This window comes from Fusarium redolens (genome assembly GCF_020744475.1).
Source record: "Fusarium redolens strain MPI-CAGE-AT-0023 chromosome Unknown BKA55scaffold_1, whole genome shotgun sequence".
NCBI lineage: Eukaryota > Fungi > Ascomycota > Sordariomycetes > Hypocreales > Nectriaceae > Fusarium > Fusarium redolens.
The window spans coordinates 6029160-6045369 of NW_025763664.1; the positions used below are offsets into that span (position 1 = coordinate 6029160).

At 44.4% G+C, this 16210-nt stretch overlaps 6 protein-coding genes across 6 annotated transcripts; 2 read left to right on the top strand and 4 right to left on the bottom strand.

Moving 5' to 3' along the window:
• Window positions 1–138: 138 nt before the first annotated feature.
• BKA55DRAFT_683948 (uncharacterized protein) lies at window positions 139–517 on the bottom strand (the record flags this gene model as incomplete). The annotated part of the gene is made up of 2 exons (XM_046198568.1): window positions 139–201; window positions 254–517. 2 exons carry the CDS (start codon window positions 515–517, stop codon window positions 139–141), a joined length of 327 nt encoding a protein of 108 aa, XP_046057660.1.
• Window positions 518–2238: 1721 nt separating this feature from the next.
• On the top strand, window positions 2239–2847 carry BKA55DRAFT_589236 (uncharacterized protein; the record flags this gene model as incomplete). Its single annotated transcript, XM_046194906.1, has 4 exons — window positions 2239–2431; window positions 2489–2587; window positions 2642–2712; window positions 2761–2847. The coding sequence occupies 4 exons, from the start codon at window positions 2239–2241 to the stop codon at window positions 2845–2847; spliced, it is 450 nt and encodes a 149-aa protein (XP_046057661.1).
• Window positions 2848–6126: 3279 nt separating this feature from the next.
• On the bottom strand, window positions 6127–6528 carry BKA55DRAFT_552955 (uncharacterized protein). Its single transcript, XM_046191485.1, has one exon. It carries the CDS (start codon window positions 6434–6436, stop codon window positions 6233–6235), a length of 204 nt encoding a protein of 67 aa, XP_046057662.1. The 5' UTR covers window positions 6437–6528; the 3' UTR covers window positions 6127–6232.
• A 353-nt stretch (window positions 6529–6881) lies between these two features.
• On the bottom strand, window positions 6882–7511 carry BKA55DRAFT_552956 (uncharacterized protein; the record flags this gene model as incomplete). Its single annotated transcript, XM_046191486.1, has 3 exons — window positions 6882–6926; window positions 6983–7348; window positions 7423–7511. 3 exons carry the CDS (start codon window positions 7506–7508, stop codon window positions 6902–6904), a joined length of 477 nt encoding a protein of 158 aa, XP_046057663.1. The 3' UTR covers window positions 6882–6901.
• Window positions 7512–11260: 3749 nt separating this feature from the next.
• On the bottom strand, window positions 11261–11761 carry BKA55DRAFT_533474 (uncharacterized protein; the record flags this gene model as incomplete). The annotated part of the gene is made up of 2 exons (XM_046189474.1): window positions 11261–11524; window positions 11603–11761. The coding sequence occupies 2 exons, from the start codon at window positions 11759–11761 to the stop codon at window positions 11261–11263; spliced, it is 423 nt and encodes a 140-aa protein (XP_046057664.1).
• A 663-nt stretch (window positions 11762–12424) lies between these two features.
• BKA55DRAFT_659514 (uncharacterized protein) lies at window positions 12425–13134 on the top strand (the record flags this gene model as incomplete). The annotated part of the gene is made up of 2 exons (XM_046197538.1): window positions 12425–12646; window positions 12709–13134. Exons 1-2 carry the CDS (start codon window positions 12629–12631, stop codon window positions 13129–13131), a joined length of 441 nt encoding a protein of 146 aa, XP_046057665.1. The 5' UTR covers window positions 12425–12628.
• Window positions 13135–16210: the final 3076 nt, after the last annotated feature.

Here is a 16210-nt window from a genome sequence, read left to right on the forward strand (position 1 = left end):
TCATCCATACCCCTCGTCAATTTGAGAACCCCTCCATTCCATTGGTAATACCATGAATGCCGAAGTCTGTTAATAATACGCCGCCCACTCTAGTTACAGAGGGTTGCCATTATTAATCTCGGGTTCCAGAGAAGGAGTTTAGTCAAAGATAACCTTCTGGTTGCCGAAGGCAGAGCATTTCTGCGACTGGTGATTGTTGTTCTACATTATTCAGTTAGCGTAGTTCTTCTAAGATCACTTGCTCTTCACATACTCCTTGGACATTTTGGGCGCAGCAAACAATGGTACTCTGGACGTTGCAGCTGTTGATGTTCTTGTTGCACTGGTAGTGGGTGAAAAGGCCTCCGTCAGTGTACTCAGGGGAACAGCAGTAAGCAGAACCACCAGTGCAGGTGACGGTCTGCGTGTTGCGGTCGCCGCCCCGATTTCCACGGTCACCACCATGGCCTCCACCACGGCTAGGAGAAGCAAGAGCACCGGTGGCGGCGACGAGAAGAGCGACGATGGAGAACTGCATTTTGGGAGTTGAAAAGTGTTGAGATCTCAAAAGAGAGTATTGAAGAGAATAGTAGATTGAAGTCTGTTTGGCTGAGTAGTGAAGATTGACTGAGTGATGAGGATAGATGGTTAAAGGGGGAAGAAGGCCCCCTTTATATATCCTTTCCTGCCCTATTAGCTCTCACGAGTCTTTGTCATTTTTTTCTCAACAACATAACCACAATCTCGCCACTAGACGCTTTATTCGGCCTCTCAGATGGAACTTGAAGCTATTGAACTCTTTTGCGGCCCTTACGCCATCATGAACACACACATGATGCTGCCGAAGAGTTGGTGTTGCTGAACTCAATAAACCTCCCACCACTCGTCGAATAGCCAGAAAAGATGACAAGAGGCTGATTTGAGGCTGATTTGAGGCTGGGTCTAGGTGTGGTCTAGGTGGGTCCAGGCCGACAGACTTTGAGGCCGGAAGCCTGGGCTGTTGCCACGTCGGAGGTGAGAAGCAGGCCCGACAGTCCTGTTTACCCCGCTGCTGAACGCGTTTGCCAAGGTATTGAACTTCGACACAACAGTAGATATCCCGAGCTCGTTCAGTCTATATTTAGGCCGACCGACAGGCCGAAGAACTTACGGTTATCTGTTACATCTTGGCTCACCGTAGGTTCCTACAAGCAGCTGTAAGCACCAATATAATTGTTATGATAGTAATTATAGCTTAGTCTTATGCCCTGTAGCATAATGTTTAGGTGCGACTGTTATATCATAATTTCTATAAGCGGGCGGAGGTTGATAATTTGAATCCCTTTGGCATAGCTGCTCACAAGCCTGCCTTTGGCATGCGCTGAAGGGCAACTGTGAGGCATGCGTTTGAGGGGTGGTAGCTGCAACCGTAGGTACAGGGGGTTGGTTACCCTTCTTCCGCAGCAAAGCCACCGGAGCGGGAGCATCGTGTCACGGCTTGGTTCGCCGTAGGATTCTATCTCCTGAGAGCCCATAATGCTGCAATTCGTACCTGTCCACCTTTTCTCTGCTATTGCTCGTGTTTGTTCCCAATTAGCTGCAACCCCTCCCGGTACTGCGTTGCAGCCTTATGGTCTCCGGAGCTAGTCCAATCTTTTGCCCTGTGGCGTGATGGCTGGGTGCGACCATGTTATCTGAGCGTCAAATTTAAGCGGAAGGCAGCAAATAGACTTAGCACGGGCGATGTTCCGACTGCCCAAGATCTGAGGGTCATTACCATGTCGTTAAGTCACCACGCATGTGCATCTTAGCTGAACATGAAGAATAAGGTTGGTCACCTATTGATAGGCAACTTCCGGAAAATAAGGAACGTTGATTGGAGAAGAGATATAAAGTTATAAATAGTAGAAATATTAAGTGCGTAGCTATTTATGTTCTGTTGGGAACGGGGAGTGGTCCTAGCTAGCCACATAACTAATCAAAATTATGTCATATATAGTCATACGTGACGGTAGGGAATGCTCAACGTTTCAAGGGGTTGATTTACCCTTTGGACCGTTGTTTGTTAGTCTACCACCGAGTACCGAATACGAGGCTAAGGAAAGAGTTCTGCACAAATACCGGCCTCCATCTCGTTTATCCTGTCCGCCTTTCAACATCTCCATCACTCTAGATCTCGCCATCCGCTCGTTACAGAAGCACTTTGTCTCGTTCTTCTACCCTCCATTCATCCCTCCGCTGCCTCTGTTCACTCCCTTGCGCTAGTGCTAAATATCAATCATGCACGCTTCCACTATCCTCTACGGGCTCGTTTTCCTGCAGGGCGCCATGGCGTCCCCGGTTGGTAACGCAGATGCTGCTGATGTTGAACCTCGGGCCACCGAGCCTGAGGGCCTTGAAACTCGAAATATCGAGCCTAGGGCTCCGGCTCTTGGGGACTTGCCCTTCCCAACCCTCCCATCCCTCAAAAAAAGTAAGTCGGGAATAAAGAAATTTGGGTGTTCAGTCTAACGGGAGATCCCGCCTGAAGAGGGCTCGGCCGGTGGTAGCAACAATTGCCCGTCGAACGAACAGACAGCGCTCTGCTCTTCGGGAAGCTCATACTGCTGTAGCCCTGATGGAAACGGTGGTAGGTAATCCGAATCCCCTTTTTACTACTCGAGGAGTCTTAAATATCCTACAGGTACCAAGTGTGCTATCTCAAACTCTTGTAACACCGATTCAAAGATCATTTGCTGCAACAATAACATGGGGGTAAGTGGCAGCCTCTCATCCCTAATTCAAGACTTACAAGTTACCTAGTATCAAATGTGCATTGGTGAGATCGATTTCAACATGCCCGTCACCATCAACATCAACATCAACAAGGGCAAGAAGGGCGGGAAGTAGAAGCTTTGTTCGTGTTGTCCGGAAGTCGATGTCTCAGTATCAAAACGGGGCTGTCGGTGCAAATGACATAGGGCTAGGCTGCCCGCTACTTTCGTTTCTTACATTCTTTTATCTTATTGAAGACCCCGGAGGGTGGAGTCGTTCCTTTCGAATTGTTGTAGTTTATGCAGTAAATGAATACCACCCTCTTCTACCTTGTTTGTAAAGCACACTGCCACGATCATGCACGACCAGGCCATCGGATCTGTAGGCGATGACGGAGGCCGACGGATCTCGGCTTGAAGCAAGCTAGCGGAACCCGTCATCCAAACCTCTAAAGCTGAAATGTGAGCCTCACCTCGAATTGCGGTGTTGCTGGCGACTTGAATGAGCGGTCGGAAGCCCGGCGAGTCACAACTCAGCTGCCTCCTTGTGACTGTGACAGTAGCCCCGGCAGACCGGGTCGGGATTCGTTGGGCTGGTGCGCCGTTGCTGTCTCTCGGGAAGCTCCATCCACACCGTTTCTTCTGGTGTTCTCAACTGCCGAGTCCACAATCGGATCTTGGGTTCTGAGATCTACCAAGAATTGATTGGAAATTTCCTGCCACTGGGCGGCTCCATGGTATTGGGGGAAACCAAGCACTAGGCAGGGTCAAATTCTCCGGACAGAGTCCCCAGACCGATGTTTGGCTACCTCCAGCACATAGATTATCGAACTTCATGGCTGCTCCCCGTTAAATTTTTGCCTAGGCTGTATCCACGAGTGGTCTATGTCCAGGAACGGGACGCCAGCTCAACACCTTCATAGCAGCCCACATCATACTCCAAGGGGTAACCTGTCCAAGGTCTAAACAGGCTTCCCACTAGTCGCAGAGACGGATTTCATAACAGAGTTGTTATATGGAAGAATTGGAGTGGTCATAGATGGCAAGCTCAAGTTGGAACAGCCTCACGACTTAAGGCCGAAGTAGGCAGGCCTGGGGACCCCAGTCCCACATCTCTCAAACTGACGGTCCCCAGGCGTGGCGGCGAATATCCGATAGGTCCAAAGTCGACCGCAGAAACGGGGCCTAGCGGCCCTCATTGACTGTTTATTTTCCGGCGGCATTAGTGGTGAGCTGGGCCTTCACACCCTTGTATCGGACCATCGGCAGCGACCCTCGGACCGCTGATTTGAGACCTGAGCAGTTACATTTGGGGCGGCCGCTAAGGGTCTGAGGGCCTGCACGCACCCGAGATAGTAGACCTAGTGCCTTAAACCTAATGTGCTAAGAAAGACAAGTTGGCGTTGAAACTTTCCACTGTTTAGCCAGCCCCTCCCAGCACCTCCGGGAAGTCCATAGGTTGTATTGCCACTAATAGGCAAAGGTTTATGGACGAGAAGAGGGCATCTAGATTCGTGCCCTAGTAAAGCTGTTATGTGGGGGAATGTAAAAATATCTCCGTGTAGGTTCACACCCGTCCTTAGTGGTCAACGGTCACCTAAACTTTATTCATTTCAGGGTGGTGGGGTGGAGGACTACTGCAAGCCATGCCAATAGCGTCGCCAATAGATCTGCCGGCGGTCCGTCTTCAGCTCAACTACAGGGGTATTGAAGGTTGAGATGCAGGATAATCCAAATACTTCCGTCATCATCGGTTCATCGCCTCCACTGAAACTCATTTTGCGTATCAATGCGAGAGAAGAGCCTTGGTTGAATCAGATTCTGGTGAGGAAATTTGAAACCTCGCATGATCGTAAGATTGCCTCTTGTAAATGTGGTATCAAACTATCAGCCTCGTAATTGGAAGGCTGCTTGCAGGAGGGCTGACGGAGCTGGTGCGATATTACCGGAAGATCGGCCGAGCAACCCGTTTACCATTTCCACTAATCAGGTACAAAACGCAGTAAGACGTGGCAATCGCCGCACGGTAACAAATAACCCCTTGATGCATGGCTGAATGTTTTGTTCAAAAATATCTCTCAAGAGCCGTTCCGACACGGAGGCTGTACTACCGACAAGGATCAGAGCTCGGGATTCGTAGATCACGAACGAAACATGACCATCGCCAAGAGATCCAGATCAGCTCAACGCGGGGAAAGGTCCCCTACCCCTAGTTGCTCTTTCAGCTCGAGTCCTTGTCACATGTGACGCTGTAGGTTGACTCTTCATTCAAGATCCCTGCACAAGGCTGGCCTTTGGTCTAAACGTAACACCTCAGCACCTATAATGCAACACACGTGTTTATTCCTCCATCTACAAGCCTTCTTCAGGTGAGTCCAAGCTAAAATCTTATCATGGCCTGACGGCCTTGGACAGGCTCGAATCTGCCACCAAACCTTATCCACTAGGCTTCGGTGTCACCCAAAACATGGCCAGGCTAACGGCGAGGAACCCGTGAGATTGCATATGGAGGGGTTCAGTTTCAAGGGCGAGTGGCTCGAATATGATATTGAACCCGGGCATAGAATTGGCGAATGGTTCTCATGTGAAGCATCCCTGACGATTGAGGTACGTGATCATTTCTTCCGAGATGCCATGTCTGTCGACCGTATCGATTATGCGAAACTACGGGTTGGCATTAAAGCGGCAGACATCGTCCGTCTTTTCGACGCACCCAATATAGAATGACATCTACCATAGGCTACCCATGCCGAGCTCATGCTCCTCTTCCGCGTCGCGACGGCCCCCAATAATGGCGTAGTCTGCGGCGTCACTAAGGCCTGGAATATAACCATTATTGAGCTTAATGAATGGCCTGCTTCCGTTGAATGAGAAGTAAGGGCCGTCACAAGCTTTGAGCACAAATCCTTCCCACCGTTGTGTGATAGCTCGAGCGAACGTCTCACGGAGCCGCTCCGCTGCGCCGAAAGACGAGAATTCAATTACTTCGCGGGACCCAATGTCGGTCCGGCCAGGAATGCGGCGGACCAGAGATTGAAGCAGTCGTCGCCGTTCACCATGAGTCTCTAAGTCTCTAAGCCGCAGATAATATCGTCCAATAATAGAATATCGTAGAACATGATCATGAGATGCTCGCTCACACGACAGGCGAATCTCGAGCAGCCCCAAGAAACAGTCCCGATCGTTTCACATGTCTGCGGATTTGTAGAAAGGCTCAATTCTCCTGTTGTCGTCGTTCCATACGAGCAGCTCGCCCTCCGGGATGCACCGCTTCTTGATCTTGCAGACTGCTGTATCAAGCTTAAGGCCGTCCCCGCAGTGCCCGATGAATTCCCATGCGGTCGCTGGTCAAATCTGCTCCGGACTTGTTTAAGTTGATATGGATTTGATAATATTCTCTATCGTACTTCTTCTCCATGCTTATCCTTCTCGGCCCAGCCAATTGGCAGTAATGCCTGATGCTCCTTGCTTTTTCGTAGGTTGCACGCGCGGTTATTATCCCAACCTGTAGCTCTAGCTCCCTACTGGCGACTTACTTTAGCTCCTCGCAAGTATCCACGGCTGGCTGGATGGATGGGCATATGCAGGATAGTCGGGCTGCCTAGGAGCCCTACGGCAGCTAGGATTGAATTTTGAAATCGAAGGAGGTCAGGCGGGAGAAAACGGAATCTGCTCATTCCAAGCGCCTCTGGAACGTGGGCCAGGCTGTAATCTTTTGATATCATGCGAATAACCCATTTGGGCCCCAAGCTCTGCAGGACCGTGAATACTTTCCGAAGCAAGTTATCTGCACGGCTTAATCTGCCATGCTTTGTTGTAACTCTTTCCCGTAGGCTAGTGGGTGAGAACGATGAAAAGGCCGCAACCTGATAGAAGACATCGTCAATTTCTTCCAGAGTCGATTGTTGTGATGTTTTGCATGCATTCTATCGACATTACCAACGTTCCCTGGTGGGTCAGTACACCTTTCATTTGCCACGGTGTTGTCCTTCCTCCCTAGGGCTCGATAATCAGGGTCCAAACTCCATGAATTTGTATCCTTGTCCCAGTCATGCTTTCCCGGTGACGGATAACGGCAATACGTCAGAGGGACAAGTGCGTAGACTGCATAATTATCGTCTGTAGGACTTTTCACCATCTTGTCTTTGGAGTCGAGGTAGTGCATGAGCTCGGGCTTCTTGCGACCGGTGTCAGGTACATTGAACCAAGGATCCCATGTGCGGACTTTATTAACCACAAAGTTGTTAACCAAGGTGAACTCCGGAACGTACCTAGCGGCACAGAAATTCTCATCCACCAAGTCCTCCGGCAGGTACTTGGTAAAGCGGGAATCAAAATCAATACAATAGACAATGCCTGTTGTATCGATCTTTGGGTTTGTCCCTGTGTCTTTCTCCTGGAAATCGTTATACCTTTTCGCCACTGACTCGACCCAAAGTTTCAGGTGGCTGCCAGCGATCTGATTCTCCAACCTTTCAGACCACGGGCCTCCAGGAATGAGCCGAAGTATGGCATCTGCGTCTTTTGAGCGGTCGGGATTACCAGAACCAAAAGGATATTCTTCCACTTCGCATCCTTCAAGTTTCCAGCCTCCTTTTGGGTTGTCTGTGCTCTTGGCAAAGTAATGCCCTTTGTACCTGTTATGATGAAAAAGCTTCGTCAACACAAACGACCTGTGAGAACAATTGGATTTTTTGGCTAAGCTACTCACCAGCGTTTTGTGACATGGATATTTGAGCCCTTTATATGAGTCAAAATAGATGTCGCCCCTTCGAACTTCGATAGCTGATTTTGCATTGCCGCAGATGTTGGGAAAGAGGTCAGTCATGTGGACATGTGTAAGTTGCATGGCACTTATCCTTCCCCGGGTTCCTAGGATCCTCCTTCTTAGCGGGACAGAAGTCGCTTCCACGTCTGTCCAGCCTCAAGCCTAAAGAGTCTAGGCCGTGGGTAATCAGCGAGGAGAGAACCCCTCCAGAGTCTTGACGCTTGGCTTTGGAGGATGTCGGACAACACGACCTCTCGCCCTTCAAGTAATCCTTAATTGTATCTATCTTGCTGTCGATTTTCTGTTGGCAGTAACTGACCTTAGAGCCAAGTTGATCGCTCGGAACATCGCAACTGATAGTATTTGAGCTGGCATCATAAATGGGGTAGTTACCGTTATCACACATGCCAGACTCGGTGTCAAACTCACAAGGGTCAGCTTTGGTATCAGGAGGGCTACCAGAGGGTCTTGGGTGTGGAGGAGGATCATCGTTTACAGGTGCCGGCCCTTCAGGTTTGGGACACTGGCCCGCAACCTTGACACCAAATATCTTAATGCATGGCAAGTGAAAGGTGGGCAGTTCCAGAAACTTGGGCCACCTGAACTTCACCCGTGGAATCTTGGGGGTGTCCCAGACTATGACTGGCTCACAGGTCTGACAAGGCAATATCACAGGAAAGACTGTTGTGGATGAGTCATGCCCAGTTGTTGTGATCCAGATGTTGGTGGTGACTGGGAAATCAGTGAAATCTTCGAGAGAAACTCCAGTAGGAATTGCAGTCATTGTTGAAGTCACATGGTCATCCGCGGAAGTCGGCAGGGAGGTGAGAGTGAGCGTCATGCCGTTTGTAGTGATGGTCTCAACACCTGTTGTAGGTGGAAGTGCGCCGCTCTGGCCGGGCGGAACTGAGACGCCTCCTCCACTAGGACACCAAGCTAGCACCGTAGGACATGTTGGACCAGAACCATCTTTGTTGTCTGAAGCAACAGATGGTGCGAGCTTGGCTGGCCCTTGTGGGGATTCCTCGTTTCCGTTGTAAGAAGAAACACACCATTCATAGTTCCATGTGCCCGGAAAGAGTAGGAAGTCGTCGAGACAGGTCGACCCGGTAATGTTAGCAACGATTTCAAATTTGCTGCCTTTTTCGTTGACATTCCGGTTCCAGACATGATAGCCCCCAACAGAGTCAGACCCGGTCCAAGTGATGCTATGAAAATGTCAATACTTCCCATAGTAGCGAGACCTTCAAAGCTAGGGAGAGACTTACTGAACACTGGTGGGGTCTATAGACATGATTTTAAGATCTGTTGGAACCTGCGGCGTTCCGGCGCCTGGCACAGCGTTATTTCCGAAGAAGGGCAGACCTTGCCCATTCTCATTCCATGTAACTGGCGCAATCAAATAGTTCCGACCGGGAGTGAGCCCCTTTATAACTGCGGGCGAACTAGTGAACGCCGCGCCAGTAATGATCTCGCAGTCGGCGGATTTCCAATCCCAGTACAAGATGTTGTACTCGACAATAGAGCCTACTTGTTAGAAACAGAGTACAGATAATTAGCTATAAATAATGGCAATTAGGAGGCCAATCCACCGAAGCAGACATACCAGTATTTGCACCTGTAGGGGGGTCCCATGTGACAGTAAAGCCATCAGCAGCAGGCTCAACTTTTACATTCTGCGGGGGATCAGACAGTTTCGGAGTGGCCTTGGCCGATAGCTGTGACGTATAGCGGCCCACGGAATAGTCCCCGTAACGAGCTCGCACATAAACGGTGTATGTCCAGCCTTCAAGAGGCCACTGTGAGTCCCATCTGTTAGATAACGTGGTTGGGGAGTATGTGTTAGCGCCCCCATTAATGGAGACTGTAACATCGTAACTGTAAGCACCATAAACTACCAATTGTTTAGTCAGCATGGATGAAGATACAGATTACACGATATAATTTCGGCGATATATGAACAGATAATTAGAGATGGTGTTATTTGCTTGGATCCCAGGTGGCGGTGACACCCTGTGGAGAAGAAAAGACGCGGAAATTTGATGGTTGCGGTAAGGCTCGGGCCAAAGTTGAATCGCCCTGGCCAGGAACCTGAATTGGATCCTTGCCTAGGTTAAAATCATTTACTAATGTCTTAGAGAAAACGCTGGCAATTTAGAACTCGCCAAAGGCGTTTGGGTGTAAGCCATCAGTACCTATTCGTGTTAACAAAATGACAATGAAACGCTGTATCTGACCATAATTAGTAGCTAATATATACCTGCAGGGCAGCTACTGGGTTGGCAGTCTTAATAAGAAAGTAAGCAGAAGTTTTAGCAAATGTCTACCACTAATGTATGGCCTCTAGATAAGATATACTTACATAGTTCTCCGCAGGTGGTACTAAATGGATGGGGGATTGCTTGCTAGACTATTTGGATATATAGTGAGGAAGTAGCTTGTTATATATCTCTGTGTTCTTGACGAGGTCATTCTGACCCCTGATGAAATTTCTCTGAGGTATATCAGCCATGGCAATCTTGACGTTGGGATTTGCAGCTCGGGCATTGGTGACAAAGGTATTGATACTGTCCAGAGTACCAACAGCATCACTTTAAAACCAACCCATGTCATTAAAGCCGAGCATGAAAAGGATGAGATCTGCAGGTGTTGACATAAGAACACCCTCGACCAATCCTTTGTCGACCGCAACAGGTCTCCCTAAATGCACTATTAGTACCATGACGATACGCCTATCCATACTACAAAAATAGTAAAGCAATAGTTCGATAATTCAGGTATCATGGTACTAGAATAGCCGCCTTATAGCCCCGAAGATGGACACCCATTGCTTTCCAAGACCACCATGGCCTGCGGGATGCGGGCTCTGAGCCGTTGCTAAGCAGGAGAAGACGCCAAGGAGCAGGGCAACGTGCTGTACAGGGACATCATGGTGCCAATTTGTCCAAGAAGACAGTAAGCGCTGAAGACTGCCTCGTCACAATAAGACAAGTTGGGAGTTTCGACCATCCAAACAGCATCGATTACCAGCCGACGTCCATAGGGACCGTTCCGGCACAGTCACTCATGCACGTCCTAGAGCAAGGATAATGGATCTCGATGACTGACGTGTGTTTGTTGGTCGTTACGGCGCGTGCCATTGACCTGATCCCATTTAAACATGCAGAAGCTGACACAGACTCCAAAAGTTCAGTCTTATCGCAAGGACAAGGGGTGAGTGTGTCCGAGGATGCAGCCTCTATAGGTATTTCTGTTGATGCTACAACCCCTTCCTTCTGATATTCACAGCTGCTGCTCTTGGTAGGGGGTCTTTAGTTGCGCGGAAGATGGGGTGTCGTCCGAGGCCGTCCGGAGATAGGGGATCATTAGGTCTCCTCGTAAAGAGTCGTAAAGAGTGACTCCCGCTCGGGCCACTCCATATTGCGCCTTGCTTGGTTATGGGCTACATTCACCGGAGCAGGGGTCAGATGCAGCACAAGGTTTAGCATGTAGGGGCGGGAAGCTTAACACATATAAGTCAGGTACCCAGGCTGAGCAGGGGTTGGAGAAGAATCCGATTAGGTCAGCGCGACAATGTGTTAACGAGGTCCTCTCTGGAGCGAGCAAGTCCCAAGACAGTAATGCACAATATGAGTTGAGCTTATGTTACCCGGCCGGGGAATCTAGGTAGCCATTTTCATCAATGTAACACACAAAAGTCAAGGTGACATCCGAATAATGCACGAACAACGATTTCCAGCTCTAGCAAAATTGTTGAATAGATTCGAGGTTGTACCGCAGATTAAGCTATACCCATGTCCACGCTTCTCCTCCTCCATAGTGATAAATCCTTCGACCATACGCTAATAGCATCGCGTGTATGAATCGCCACACGGTGTGAAGTAAAGATTGCATTCAAGACATCCCCATTTGATACACTGAGTGTCTGTGTGGCAGGAATATGACCTGCAAGACCGCGCGAAAACATCTCCCTCCCTCTCTCTTGTGCTGATATGAGGAGCTTCCTCCCTAACGCAGATTTGCTGCGGGGCCTGAGAAGACGGATCTTTAGTGTTGGTCTTCAAAGAAGCGATAGAAGGCATTATATGAGTTTTTTTTTGAAACGCTGAGGCAGAGCACGTACTACATCATCGACATCAGCCTCATTGGCGTGAGTCTCATTGGTCTGAGTTCCGTTGACCTGTTCCTGGGTGACCTGGCCCTCAGCAGTCTCTACTGGGGCGGACTGCACCGTCGAAAACGCGGCAGTGATAGCGAGGATTTTGAAGAGGTTGGCTTGCATGTTGGGCGATACGATATTGTTATCTTTGGCAGGATAATGAAGAAAGTGTAGGCATTGAGGGAGAAGGCTGCTCTACTTATATTGATCAATTCGTGATCCCGTTCGGGCCTTGCCATCTGGGACCTTATCGTCGGCATTCTTCCACGATACACGGCGATAGTCCGGCCTCAATTGGGGTTGTCAGCTGCTGAATCCCTGTTAAAGAAACTGCATGTTGGTCAGAGTGGCTGCGTCTCGTACGGAACATAGCAATAATCCCTGTGATTCATAGTTGTCTTCCAACAGTCACTTTGTTAGGACGATTCCGAATCGTCTCTAGCGTTGTTGTTGGTCGTTCGACGTATATGTTTGAGGGACTTTTGATATGCAGGCCAACGGACCAACAGTGGAACTTTTGGGTCATGAATCGCCTTCCTAAAAGATTGTTGCAGCTCGAGCGCAGTGAGGTTGGCGCAGAATGAAAATCGGCAACATGCAAGCGGGGACGATTCCAGAATGAAGACGAGATTGGATGCGGTTCTCAGATATCTCGTATGCCTGAGATCTGCCACTAAGAGACCCCGTACACCGCTTACCTAACACACATCAGGTGCAAACGGGCAGCCGGGGAGCGGCACGCGCGTGCGGCTGGGACGGGCCGTTGGGGCCCGTGATGACCCTGCACCGCATTCCGCCTACGACTTTGCGGTGACTTCCAGATACGGTAGTTCAGTTGGTCCGTACATAGGTGCCCCTTATCTACGCACTGCACGGCCCGTCCGACTACTTCTACCATTACTACATTCTTCACCTGCACCCCTGCAGCTGATTCTTGCTCGAAATCTTCAAGCCGCGCCGTTATTACTTGCATCAACACTCGCTGGCAATATGGCGGACAAACTGCCAGTAACTGCTCCTCGAACTCTCTGATTTGTTAGTATACTAACCATTCAATTAACTAACTCCAGGACCCGATCATGCCCCAAGCCGTCGCAGACCGACAACCTGTGGACGATAACATGTCTCTGCGCGACATACAAAGATCGATGAAGAAGGATCCAGACGGACATGGCATAAGTGCACTGGGCTACGATGGTGTGCTTCGTACTTTTGACGACGAACGGAATGTTCTTGACGCAGTTGGCCTCAACCCAACCCAGATCAGAGAATATTACGATGGTCTGCCGATGCCCGAGAGGTTGCTCAGCGCCGACGGCCGTAACATATCCCTACGGGATATGTTCTGCCCCGATGCGGAGAATATTCCCAGGAAATTTACAGAGGAGGATAAAGCCAAAACTCGGGCACATAACGAGGAATTAGAAAGGCGCGGAGTCTCAAGCTGTGTTCCGGGCAAATCAGCAGACAACAGTGCGACGAATCCTACATAGTTCCTTTTGCTTTTCATCGTTGCAGAATGTTCATTATTCTATCCATTATTGTGCTCTTTCCTATGTGTTTGTCTTGTGATACTGCGCGTCATATATGATTCTTTTGGTTTTCGAAGCTATTTGCAACAACGTCATGGCAATGAAGCCACCCCTGGCTGAAGGTCGTGTCAAGCCTCTTCCGCCGTGTCGCGGGTTTTACGTTCCTCAAGTTGCATTACGACACTTAACAGACAACAACTCTTCATTGAGCGGGACGAATCTCGCTTGCGTGAGAGAAAGATACAACACAATGTGATCAAACGCATCCCTTTCGCCTTCGCCACGGGATTCGTCGTCTTGGTGGATTCACTTTTGCCCTGAGTCAATACATTCTAGCGCAACGTTACAACAGGAGAGGCCTGCAATTGACGCCATTCTGAGTGCTGCATAAAATTAGATCCTACGCCGTGGTCACTTGAGAGCAAATGTTAAAACGCACCTCTTTACCATACTGATAGAAACAAAAGAGCAACTATAGGTAATAATTAAAACAGGCCTAATGTGTTTGATAAGCAAGCGATGCATTTTCCCCTCTTATATATAACTTTTTATTTAATTAGATACTTATTAATAGCTAATAATATTATAACCTTTAAATAAAGCTGAACCCTTTTTAGCCCTTTAGCCCTTTAGCCCTTTAGCCCTTTATAATAACTAAAAATTAAGTATTTAATATATTATAAAGATATATATTATTTCTAAGCTTAGATTATATTACTAAGAAAAATAGTATCTAATTAAAATATAATTCTATCTTAAACTTATAAAGATTATTTAAATTAAAAATAAAAAAGATTTATTTTATTTTTAATTTAAATTTAAAAGACTTTTCTTTCTAATTATATTTTTAAAATAAATAGATAATTCTTTACTTATAAATTATAATATATTACTAATTAGTAAATATTAAGCTTCTAACTTTATAAAATAATAATTAAAGCTAAAGATATTTTTATTTTATAAATATAATTATTAAAAAGCTAAATATAAAGATTTAATTATTATTTAAAAATAGTTTAAGCTTATATAAAATATAATATAATTAATAAGTATATAACTTAAATAAGTATATAACTTAAAATCCCTTATTTTATATTATTATTATTTAATTAAATACTTCTTAATTACTAAATATATTACATTAATTTAATAAAGCTAAAATCTTTTTTACCCCTTAAGCCTTTTAAAATAATATAAAACTAAATATATAATAAGTAATTATTATATATAAGGTTTGTTATTATATATTATAATATTATTATTATTTTTTAAGTTTATAAATTAGTTTTAAAAGATATATTTAAGTATTTATAAAATCTAATATAATTTAAATATTTATTACCTTTATAGCTAATAAAGCTTTATTAAGTTAAATTATTATAATTAGCTACCTTAATTATAGCCTAAACCTAGCTATATATATACTAGCTAAAAAGCCTTACCTACCTATTAGCTAGCCCTAACTTTCTTTCTTTAATTTACTTTAAAGGTTTTTTATTAACCCTTATAATATATTATACTTTAATTATTTATTATATAGTAAGTTATCTAACCTAACTTTCTATACCTTCTAGCTATAATTATTAATAATATTATAGCTGCCTTATTATAATACTTTAAAAAAGCCTATAAGTACTTAGGCCTAATAAGCCTTACTTAATTAAAGGCTATACTATAATCCTTAAGATTAAAAAAGCTTTTAAATAAAATAAAATAAAAATAATATATTTTATATAATAATTATAAATATTAAAAAGGCCTAATTTAATAAAAATAATATTAATTATATTAAAATAATACTATTTAATTATAAAATCTTTTTATTTATATAGCCTATTTATAAAAACCTTTTACTTAATAAAGATTTATTTAAATTTAAAAAATAAAAACTTAAAGGTTTAAAAAGGAAATTATATAAAAAGGTATAAATAAATAAGAAAAAAAGGAAGTTCTTTAAGGCCTTTAATTTAAGTAGCTTATATAATAAGTAGCTTAAGGATATCTAATAGCAGGCTAAGGAGGTATTAAAGAAGATTAAGGACTTATAAGGATAGAAGCAGGGTAATTGCAGGGTTAGATTAAGAAACTAAAAGAAATATATTAAGTTTTATATAAGTTTAATTACTTAAAGTTAAAGACCTAAAGCTATAAATTTAATATTAGTAATAAATAAAGGGTTTAATAAGTTATAAAATAAATTATATAATTAAATAAGTAAATTAATTATAATATTAATATATTATTAATATAAATAAGGAATATTATTATTATATTTCTATTTTTAATTAGTATTATAATATGGTTTATTATTTTAGTATTTATTATATTAAAAGCCTTGGTTTTTTAAAGTAAAGTGTTAATTATTAATTTTTATAATTATATTAATATATTTAACTAGAGTTTATAATTAATCTTTTTATTATAACTTTACTTAAATTAATTCCTTAAAGGTATTAAAGAATTAAGATATTAATATATCTTAATCTTATAGTAATTTACTTATAAGTTATAAGAATTTTATTCTTAAAGATAAGGCTAATTTAATTTACTTAAGGATTTTAATTTTCCTTTTAGCTTATTTTTTTTTATTAATTATTTTAAAAGCTATATAAAGTACTTTTTTATAATGGAATGGGTTTTAAATAGGTAAACTAGTCTATACTAGGTTTAATATTTACAGAGTCATAAGGCGTTATACTAAGCAGTTGTAAAGTATTACATCTCTTAATAGTAAATAGAGCAGGTTAGGCATATTTAGGTAAAGAAGTCTTATTAATAGCTAGTAGGCTAAGTTCTATAAAAGTGCTAATAAATATAGTCTATATATTAGTAAATAATAATAGTAATTAGTAAGGTTATTGCGGGATTAGTAGTAATTGTATTAGATTAGTACTAATTATAATAGATTATTTATAATCTTAAAGCCTTGGCGCTAATCTCTTTTAGTATAGGTGTAATAATTAGTGGAAAATATAGGGTATATATAATAGAACTGCTAGGGTTATAATACAATCTCTCCCCTCTATTAGGCCTTATCCTC